This window comes from Triticum aestivum, chromosome 4D, assembly GCF_018294505.1.
Source record: "Triticum aestivum cultivar Chinese Spring chromosome 4D, IWGSC CS RefSeq v2.1, whole genome shotgun sequence".
Lineage (NCBI taxonomy): Eukaryota > Viridiplantae > Streptophyta > Magnoliopsida > Poales > Poaceae > Triticum > Triticum aestivum.
The window spans coordinates 106,949,220-106,960,243 of NC_057805.1; the positions used below are offsets into that span (position 1 = coordinate 106,949,220).

The 11,024-nt window shown below is 43.6% G+C and overlaps 1 protein-coding gene across 8 annotated transcripts; it reads left to right on the forward strand.

Annotated features, from left to right (window-relative positions):
* Positions 1 to 603: 603 nt before the first annotated feature.
* On the forward strand, positions 604 to 5,044 carry LOC123096529 (uncharacterized). Of its 8 annotated transcripts, none has more exons than XR_006446650.1 (6): positions 604 to 1,030; positions 1,156 to 1,277; positions 1,608 to 1,752; positions 1,824 to 2,052; positions 2,149 to 2,216; positions 4,625 to 5,044. XR_006446650.1 is itself a non-coding variant. In XM_044518279.1 (6 exons), coding segments are annotated over exons 2-6 (507 nt in total). In that variant the 5' UTR covers positions 618 to 1,030; positions 1,156 to 1,243; the 3' UTR covers positions 4,627 to 5,044. The 8 variants fall into 8 exon arrangements, 7 of the variants coding, with proteins under 7 accessions (XP_044374214.1, XP_044374213.1, XP_044374215.1 ...); XM_044518279.1 differs by lacking the exon at positions 1,608 to 1,752 and adding an exon at positions 3,995 to 4,168 and having other exon boundaries at positions 618 to 1,030; XM_044518278.1 differs by lacking the exon at positions 1,608 to 1,752 and adding an exon at positions 3,995 to 4,168 and having other exon boundaries at positions 618 to 1,277.
* The last annotated feature ends 5,980 nt before the right edge of the window (positions 5,045 to 11,024 follow it).

Genomic DNA, 11,024 nt, shown 5'->3' on the forward strand with positions numbered 1-11,024 from the left:
TCTAATACCTTGAATAAATCAGTAGGTATATACATACATAACCTAAAATATCTTAGGTGTGTATATGTACTCGAGATATTTTGGAACTGAATGTTGCTTAGAAAAAAAATATAATATTACTTTTTTTGAAACCAATCAAAGTGCATGCAAACAAAAATTGAAAACATCTATTTCAAGGAGGAACATCATGCACGGATAGATATGTCATGCGCACCATGGGCCTAGGTGCCCCAAACATTATATATATAATATTCTGTTACTAGGCTGGATTATTCTGTTACTAGTAACAAGTAACGGGAATAATATTCTGTTACCCTCGCGCAGGGATATTCTGTTACCCTCGCGCAGGGAGGCGATCCGTCTGTCCAAAGCCCACCGGACCTTTGCATCTGGTCAACCCCCCGACCTTCTCCATCCCGAGCGCCCACCACCTCCACCTTCCCGCGCGGCGCCAGTCGCCACCGCCCTCCCCCGCGCCGCCGGACGCCGCCTCCCTCCCCCACGCCGCCGGACACCGCCTCCCTCCCCCGCGCCGCCGGACGCCACCTCCCTCCCCCGCGCCGCCGGACGCCGGCTCCCTCCCCCGCGCCGCCGGACGCCGGCTCCCTCCCCCACGCCGCCGGACGCCCCCTCCCTCCCCGGGCCGCCGGACGCCGCCTCCCTCCCCCACGCCGTCGGACGCCGCCTCTCTTCCCCGCCTCGTCGGACGCCGGCGCCACCACGACCACCCTCCCCGACGCGCCGTAGCCACGACCACCCTCCCCGGCGCGCCGCCGCCACACCCCCCTCCCCCAGCGTGCCGCCTCCACAACCTCCCTCCCCAGCGCGCGCCGTCCGGCCCTCTTCCCCACTGCGTGCAGGCAGTTCAACGTGCGACCACAGGCCGTTCAATGTCTCCGTCGTGGACACGCCCCTCTACCTACTTCTGGTTGCCTCTCATCCCGGTGTGGCCAAGGCGTTGGGTTCGCCGCAGCTGCGACCAGCAGTCCAACCCGGCCGCCCCAGTCCGTTCACTCGTCGCAGCTCCCAGGTCCCTGCCCACCCCCCTTCTTTGTTCTTCACTGCATAAGCTTTTGCTGAGTGCATGCCATGTGTTTGCTAAAATGTCTCAGTGCACTCGCCTACTAGTTTTGATATGTTCATGTTCGTTTGTAGCTAATGTCAAATCTGGTTTTGCTGGGGACAAAGAAGTGAGCAAAAGGAGAAATTGATCAATTGCAAATTGTGCAGCGGTGGTTTTCCTATGCACATGTTGACACAACGTATCATCAAAATGGGTATGATCAAAATGCCTCTCATAGGATTTGCTATAACTGTGTACACCTTTGTAGGCTTTTTCAGTTGCTAGCAAAAATAGATTTGTAGCAATTCAACATAAAAAGTGAAATCAGTTAGTTGATGGAAAATAATTCTCTTAGATATGTATACACTGCAGTAGCAGTTCGGTTCAAAAAATTCTACAGTTCGTTAAACAAAAAATAGAAACACATACTGTGGTTTAGGGCCTAGACCATAAAAACTTCAGTAACTAAAACAGTTCAAAAAATAGTTACAATAGTAGTTCAGAGTTCAAATATAGTTACCATCAGATAATTGGAATTTTTCAGATGTTGAGAGGGAGAAATGCACTGCTCAGTTCAGAAAATAGCTGAATGAAAGGACTATAGCTTTCCGTATGCTTGTTTTGTGTTCTTGCATCAAGTGACACCAAACCTGTTTGATGGAATATTCACAAGGAATGATCACAGACAAGTGAGACACTTAGTTCAGAATCTAATTTTGGATCAGTGCAATTCTTATTTTCCATGTGTTCTGCATTTTAGGTGGCGGAGAACCAGTAAGTGCTACTACTGGTGTACGCCAAGTTCAAGGATTTTCCCATGCTCGAGCATCCACTGGCTCCGACCTTCACCCGTTTCCGCACGCCTGGGATCCACAACCTCCGACCTCACACGTGGACCCCGGCTGGCTTCTCTGTCCCGAGTGTCGCTGCCGGCCTCCCTGCAGCATGGCTTCGGTTCCCTCCTACGGATGCGTCTGCGCCAACCATCTGTACGAGGCTACCCTCTTCCTTCGCTGGACTACTCCTTCCATCGGCAACCCCCCTAGAAAACCTCATGTCTCATATTTGTTCTTATTTTCTTGCAGGATGCATCAAAAAGCCCGATTCACAAATTCATCTTCTATATGCTTTTCAGTTCATCGACTTCCCATTGGTAAGTCCAATTTATTTTGTGTTTCAATCTTCTTCCTATAGCACCTGTGCTTGATAATGATGTTGTACACAAAATGGCTTATGAGATATCTGGATAATGTGTATACAAATGATTTTTGGTTAATATTTTGTATGATTCATTTGGCAAAAAATATTCTTCTTCTTTGTGGAGTTTTATACAACACTTCTGTCATCATAGCCTTTTCATGTCTGTACATCTACATGGAAGGGTTCGCCTACAAACTATGGTTCACTTGGGTTAAAAAAGTATATTTTACACACAAAAAATGCTTGAAGTTCAATTACTAATGCTTAGTAAGTACACTCTGTTTCGGGGAGTGCACATCTTGCTTAGAAAACATGGGTAAGTTCATGAAAGAGAAAAATCATATGTTGAAAATCTAGGAAAAGCGGTAATCCATAGGCCCATGCCGCAGTGCTGATGCATACATGCATGCTACCCGCAGTTTTACTAGTTGTTTGTTGATTCCACTGTGTGTTTTTAGATGCTAAGTGCCAGTGCCATGGTTGATGGTGGTATACATAAAAACAATGAATTCTTGCAGTGTAGCTGAACTAGAGCATCACAGGCTAATTAATTGTAGTTTCTTGTTGCGCAATGACAGTTTTGTTCAGTTCAACTACTTGTCGGTCATAAGTCCAATTTCATCTGTATTTCCATGTTCTTCCTATAGCATAAGATGATTGGCATTACTGTGACACTGATCAAGCCAACTGCGTTTATTTAGTGATTAAGGTCATTTGGAAAAAAAAACTTTTACACTTCATGTGATGCCTTTACAATCAAGACATTTTTGTGTTAATGTTTGAAAAGAGAAGATTTTTTCCCATGAATTCTATTTTTTGTTAGCATGGCTAGTGACATTGGAGAGAAAGTGGTACAAATCTTATTTTCCTGGAGGTTCATTGTGTTGCTGCCAAGAAGTACATTCTCTAAATTAGTCTGATGTAATTGGTTAATGAAAAGAAAATAATAGTTCAAATTTGCATTATACAAAAAAATTCATACAAAAAACAGTGACGTATTGTTGTAAATTAGAAAACAGTAGTCAGTATTTTTTTTTATAAAAAAGTTCACCGCGTAAAAAAATGCAACAGTAGTTCAACACAATATCAAGGACGGTGTGAGTTGGGTATGGTTACAAACGAAAGATATGTGTCGAAAAGTTCGCTTCATCTACAAACGTAAGTTTAAAAAATTGTCGTAGAGCTAGTTCAAAAGATTGTCAAAAGGCAGAATGGTTGTGCTAGTTCAATTTTTTAGTCCATCTTCTGTATGCTATTCAGTACATCTAATTCCAAATCGTAAGTACAATTGCCTTTATGTTTTCCATCTTCATATAACACAAAATAGGCACTGGAGGATAAGGTGAGAATATATACTAATGAAATGCTTGGTGGCGTTGTCCACGTTTTGATTTTAAACCACTAGCTTTTTTATACACGAGGGCTTATCCTGGGAGAGCCCTATATTGCCATGAGCACTACTGCTACAAACTTTAATCCCCCATTGTCCGGCCCTATATTTTATCCTCGGTTCTTAGAAAAGCATGGAAACAATTCTCTGTGTGTTAGAGTATCAGTTCATGTGGAGAAGAACATGTTTCCTATATGAAAAAAATAATATATATTATTATCAGTTCAATATGTATTTTGTCATTATTTCATATAGAACAACCGTAAAAAATATTTTGATGTATGTTAGAGAGAGATCAACTTTATATTATATGGTAGCTCACTCATTGCATGATTGCACAGCAGTTTGGCATCAAAATTCACATCAGTTTAGGGGTGCCCGCATCACGGTCTCACTGTGCTACCGCAATCTCTCCTTGATACGCCACCGGACGAGCCCCTCCTCACACTTTGGCAAGTTGTCACTTCTTGCTCCTGTGCCTGGATCCCATGTGAGCGCTGATGGTAGTCCTCTGTGTGCGTCAATGGCACTTTCTCACAGCAATCTCTCTCTTTGTTTGCTCCTACTATTAGAATGCATAGATGTGGTATTCTTCTAACCGAGTAGTTGGGAAGATGTGAAAAGAACATGCTCTTTAGGTGTTTGTGACTATTCCTGTGAGCACCAATGTATTTAAATTTTTATTTTGTGCTTCCGTGTATGTTTTTGGGCAGCACAAGTACATCATCATAGTAAGTACAAATGCGGTCTTATGGAACTCGGATAGTTGTTGGATGCTATTCCAAATGCCAATGATCATGCAAAATGGTTGTTGCTAGAATCTAGATGATATTTAATGTAGATACCATAGTTTCACCGTATTTTTGGTTCTAATTATTGCTGCATACCTCTTTAAAAGAATGTTCCGTACATGTTTGTGATCATTGCTTGTAGGTATTCATGTGGACTTTAAATAATGACTATTCTTGTAGGAGGTTTGAAGATTATCGTGGAGCAAGTTCAAGAGATCAGTTTCGTGAAAATAAATGTGATCTTTTGGTCAGGATTTTGCATGATCCATAGCCATCGGTGGCAACAGGGAGTAGTTCGAGGCCTCCTGCGTGAGTCGTCCATCGTCTTCTATGCGTGAGCTTGTTGTCTCTACACATCTAGCATTAGAGTATCTCCTCCCCTTGCCGCACACACATGCCGGGCGGTCGAGCTAGTGTTGTTTGTGATATTGGTCGTGACTCTTGCGTTCTCATTGGACAAAGAATTTGTTCTGTAACTATGTATTTGCAGGACCTTTAGCAAATATTGTTGTGTTCTGAGTATTCTGATGTTGGCCAAAATGGTGAGCATTTAAACATCAGCCCGAATTAATAAAACCGATAAGTTCTACTTTAAATAAATGGGTGAACCTAGATGCAACAAAGCTCTGCCATTAGCCGTGGGGATTATCAGTTCATGTGTATTGTGTTCTTTTTGTCGGTTAATGTATTTTCTTGTTTGTCAGGTTGTGTGCAAGTTTGTTATCAGTTGATGTGTATGTGTATTGGTGATCACTGCTATTGCTGCTAGCTATCAATCAGACTGTGGTATTACTTCGGTTGCTCCATGTAATTAGCCCCTTTGTTGGGTGAATCTCCTACTACTTGCTAGCTTTGAATTGTAAAAACATAATAAGTTCACAATTTTAAAAGTTGTAAGTTCAACACGACGTCCTAGATAAGTTTTAGGAAAAAGCTGAAACACAAAGAAAACCCAAAGAAATTCAAATGGTAACGTTCAAGTCGTGGGATGAAAGAGGTCCAGAACAACGTTGAAAATGTTAGAGTTGACACACAATATTTTTCTTTAAATAAAATGTCATTCAGTTCAACGATATAAAACCATGCAACTTCGGGGACGATAATATCGTAAACCATTGAAAAGTTACAAGGAAAACCAGTGGAAAAGCATAACAAAGTAAGTAAGTTTATGTGTGAAAAACATACATACCGATATCGCAAAAACAGAGTAAAGTCTAGTATGTGAAAAACACGCTCAGTACAAAACCATACGGGCATCCGTTCAAGTACTCTTTTTTTGAACCATTCGAAACTACTGTCAAAAATACCCCAATACAAACACATAAATACATCAGTCTTATTCAAAATTATTCTTAAACGGTTGCAAAGTAGAGAAAACGTTCAACTTGACTAAGTTTCGCATTTTTGATAGCTATCCAACGGTATATTATTTGCCCCATTTCAACAAACTTTTAAAAAAAATCGCGTTCAAAATCAAATTTGGCCGTATTCGAATTCGTTTTTATACCGTAAGGAATTACAAAAACTTTTATATACGAAAAAGTTGTGCATTTTCCATAGCTTTCCGACGCCGTATCATTTGCGTCAATCCGACAAACCGTTTGAAAAAAACGCGAAAATACGTTTCGTCCATAATTTCACCGTTTTTCAAATTACTTTTAAATTGTATATAATTTGAAAAAAACAGTAGATATATGGAAGATGCAGATTTTTACCAGCTTTCCAACGCCATCTTATTTGCTCAATTCCGACAAACCGTTTGAAAATTGAGTCCAAAATACGATTTGCGTTTTCGGTTAAAAAAACGTTTTTTTTCAAAACTGCTCTTAACCCGTGATGATTTGGCAAAAAAATTATATATATTTGTAATGTAGATGTCAAGAGCTTTCCAACGATATATTACACGCCCCATTCTGACGAAAAGAAGATCAGTTCGATGAGATGAAATCATGAGTACAACCGCCTGAAACCATCAGTTCAAGTAGGGTAAAATAATAATATTCTATTACGCGAAACAGAATAGCCCAGATGTATATATATATAGTGGTTATCTTTTTCTCTCCATAAAAATTGTTTTAAATTATGCACGAAACGGAACTCTTCAATTAATTTCTCCCTCCGTCATAGTTTACAGGGCACGCATCAACAATCTCTCATACCAAGGTGATTAGCGATTAGACTGAAAAACAGCATCGGGAGTTATACCATGGCGCTCAATTACTGGAGAAATTAATGCGTACACACATGGGACGAGGCTTTGCTTGCTCCGCTCGCGTGCTCCCATATGTGCTCCCCTACGCTTATTTTTCATCCGACGGCCAGACAAAATCTCCTCCACACCTCTTTTTCAGCCAAGAAATAACACTAAATCTTCCGTATTTCCCTCTCAGCCGGTAGTACTTGACTAACCACCATATTTCCATCTTCGAGAGCTAACCAACGCAAGGTCGACGTACACATCGACGACCACGACGTGCATAGCGATGTGGCCAGTACAACATGTGGCACCGGCGCACAGGCGTTCCTCATGTTGATGCCGGAGGTGACACGAGCTGACTCGTGCAAGGACGGCATGCGCATCCATGACCAGGCCGTGCACAACGGCGTGCCTGGTGCACGAAGGCGGCATCGGCGGTCCTTGCGTGACGATGGAGATGAGTCGAGCTGACCTGCGCAAGTATGGCATACGCGTTTACCGTGGCATGGACGGAACAACTAGCGGCACCGACGTTCGTCGCGTCGATGCCGAGGTGACTCCGACTGTCGTGTGTGCTACAACGTCAATAGAGGTTGCGTCGCAATCGACATGGATGGCAGCATGTAGCGACCAGACCTCAAATGGCCTGTGCTGCTGTGCACCAGTGTCATCCCTGGATCAGTAATGCTGACACGCACAGTACAAATGGAGGATTTATAACAGAGTAGCAATCACACACTTATTACATCGAATATCTCCAAAGAGAATAAGTATGATAAACATGGCTTAAGGCCATCTAAAAACGATAACAGCGGAAGACTTGGAAGATAAGTGAGTCCATCACTCCAGCGGCATCACTGAGTATAAGACCACGACCTAAGGCACCTTACTCGTCGTCTGAAAAGTCTGCAACATGAAACGTTGCAGCCCGAAAACGGGTCAGCACATAGAATATGCTGGCAAGGTAACACATAGAGAGCAATGAACAATAATAATGCTATACTACATGCATATATGGCTGGTGGATGGCTCTATGGTTACAGTTTTTGCGAAAAGCCAATTTTATCCTACTACAAAGGAATAAATTTTATTTAACTATCATGGTGGTTGAAACATTGAGAAGGTACCTCCAACTCAATCCCAATTAAATGTCATCATTAACCCAACAAAATTAATTATAAGTATCACGGTGATGAGATTCAAATGATAATCCAGGTACTAGATACTCAAGTTGTCCATAACCGGGGACACGGCTAACCATGATTAGTTTGTACACTCTGCAGAGGTTTGTGCACTTTTCCCCACAAGACTCGATCGCCTCCGCTTGATTCTCGCACTGCATGATGTTTGAGAAACGGATGACCGAGACACAGTCTTTCAGAAACAATCACTCTTTACTCTGGATGGACCGGTACACCTACTTTCCCCTACATCTGCTAGTCCACCTCTTCAAGAGATCCTGTAACCTACTCAGCTATGCTAGAGCCCATAATAGCTTGTGGCTGCACACGGAAGTTTCTAGCATGAATAATCTTATGATCCCTTTGAGCCTGGGTGGCGGACCTTATACATACAGGCAACACTGGGTTCTCCAGGTGCCTCAATCCACCCAGATGTGAGTTTTAGTTGCCACCTTAAGTTGAACCATTAATAAACATCTCACATCTGTCATGAATATCACTCAAACCCAATCCACATCTACGAGCATAGCATGGCAATATAATAGCAACGTAGAAGTAACTCCCAAGGGTTTTGATAGTAAACAGGTAATAGGTACTACCTCAACTACTTCCCAATACCCACAATTTATTAGATCCTAATCATGCAAGTGTTTGAGGAAATAGATCTAATGCAATTAAAACTGGGTATGAACGGGGTATGATCAAAGTGTTACTTGCCTTGCTGATGATCCGCAAAACCTAGCGAGTCGAAGTAACAAGCGGCACACTCCGGGTACTCTATCGCAAACAAACAAGCATACAATCAGTACTTGTCTAATGCACAGGTAAAACTCGAATGAAAGATCCAACCAGAAAGTTCAACTTGAGAACTCCGGTTTGCAAAAAGAATCAACTCGAAAGAAGCAACGAAAGTCAAACGGCGAAAGAAAGAAACTTTGTTTGTTAATCTAGATCTAGGTCAAATTTTACTGTAGCAAAAACTTGTTTAAGTAGGTTAAACGGAAAGAGAATTTCGAGACGAAACTCTAGGCGCTTGAATCGCCTGATTCCGATAAACGAGCAAGAAGTTAAACAGAATCGAAGATTCGATCAGAAATCGAATCTGAGATAATCACAGAAAAATCCGACGAAAAAGAAAAACGGACGAACGGTTAAAGAACGGACGTTCGTTAACAGAGAAAAACCGACGAACGCGTTCGTTAAAACGAACTGTTCGGTAAACGCTCGTAAAATAATAAAACCGAAAAAAAACCGATCTAGGTTTTTTTAAACGAAGGGTTTTTTTGTTTTTTTTACAGAAAACCGGCAACGACGGAAACGGGCGGCGGCAGTACCTCGACGGGCGGGCTCCGGCGAGGGGCTTGGCGGCGGGGCTCGTGGCTCGGGGAGGGGGGGCGGCGGCGGCGGCGAGGCAAGATGCGGCGGCGGTGAGGCGAGATGCGGGCGGCGGCGGGGCTACTCCGGCGGCTGCGGTGAGAGGAAAAAGGAGTGGGGGGTATATAAAGAGGGGGGGGTCCGGCGGCTTGGGGGAGGGGCAACCCGAGGCGGCGGCGGCTCGTGTCCATGGCGGACACGGCGACGGCGGCGATCCCGTGTGGGAAGAGGAGAGGCGCGAGGCGGGCCGTCGGCTAGGCCTTTGGCCCAGTCGGCGCGCGGGCGTTTTTTTTTTTAAATAAGTTCCGCGGAAAATAATACGTAGAAAAATAAATAAAAATCAAAAAAATATGAAATAAATTTTCCCCGTCTAGTTAGAAAATCTAGAATAGGGTGAACATTTTTTAAATCAAAATAAATATTTTGAAAACATGCAATATTTTTAATGCAAATAAATTCCAAATAATGATTTTAAAATTTTTCCTCCAGTATTTCAATTGTTTTGGAGAAGTCATGTTTTCTCCTCTCGTTTGTTTAAAATGAAATATTTTTCCGGAGAGAAAATTTATTAAAACCAAAATCCTCGTCTTATTATTGGATGAAAATCAAATATGGAAATTCGAGAAAATCCCCAACTCTCTCCGAGGGTCCTTGAGTTGCTTAGGATTTATCGAGGATTTGTAAAAATGCAATAAAACATGATATGCAATGATGAGCTATGTATAACATACCAAATTGAAAATTTGGGATGTTATACGGCAGCTTCACCACCACCAAGTCTCAAACAACACCATGGCTTGACGGCGTCTCAAACGGGCTTCTTCGCGGGAGAACCCGCCGCGGACTACGATCCTGGCCAGCAGGGCCGATCCCGAAGTCTATCTCACCGTGCCCGACGAGGAACTCTGCCCACGGACGAATCTAGTCGGCGGCGGCAGGCCTCCAGAGCGCGAGGCCGTGATTTTGCAGCGACAAGGCCTGGCAGCGCGAGGTCGTCATTCGGCGGAGAGAAGTCGGTAGCGAAGATATACCACGGGTAAAGAAGAATTGGCTAGCAGCGGGAGGCGATAGACTAGCGTGGCGGTGGCGCGTCCATTCGAGCGGCCGGCCGCGCGAAGGAGAAGGCGAGAGAAGAAAATACATATAGACGAGGAAACACTGATGAAAATACGGGACTTTCTTTTGTGTTTTCTTTGGCATGAAAAAAGACATAGGGGTGGGAGTTGGTTTGGCCCGTTGGATGAGGAATAAGCGAAAGGGAGCACGGATGGGAGCACTTGAGCGGGAGCAGGCAAGCCTCGTCCACACACATGCATGGAATGCTTTCAGTCCAGTACACACATGCATGCATTTATTTCACCCACGTACACACCTGCATGGAGAAAAATTGTGGGCTTGATAGCGGTTACGATGCCCTAATTAATTGGGCATTAAACCAAACGCGCCTAAAATTCCTCCGGTGGTGGAAATGCATAAGAATTGAAGCGCTCCCTATAAACTGTGACGGAGGGCAATGCTAATGCGCGAAGAAAATTTAACGCTCGAAGGAGTCAATTCACAATTAATGCTCCACACCTCCCGGTTGCACTTACTATCGTTCACGTGTGTTACACGGCCCTCCGAAGTGAACAACAACTGAAACTGCATGCGACGTGGAGGCATTGCCATTGTTGTGCGACTCGGTACCCGGACAATCCATGGCAAGGCGCAGTCGCAGGCGGCCGGAATGCTCCAAATTCGGCGACCGCAGATATAGCGGTTGACCGTCGGCGCATGAACCTGTGTGTGCAAGTGTGTGTTTATTTTTAACAACGTGTGTGTGTTAGAG

Excerpts from the sequence above, each read along its gene's own strand:
- LOC123096529 (XM_044518278.1), top strand. The coding sequence starts at position 1,244 with ATGCACATGTTGACACAACGTATCATCAAAATGG. Across the intron at positions 1,278-1,823 it reads ACAACGTATCATCAAAATGG|GTGGCGGAGAACCAGTAAGT; the intron begins GTATGATCAAAA and ends TCTGCATTTTAG. Across the intron at positions 2,053-2,148 it reads TGCGTCTGCGCCAACCATCT|GATGCATCAAAAAGCCCGAT; the intron begins GTACGAGGCTAC and ends ATTTTCTTGCAG.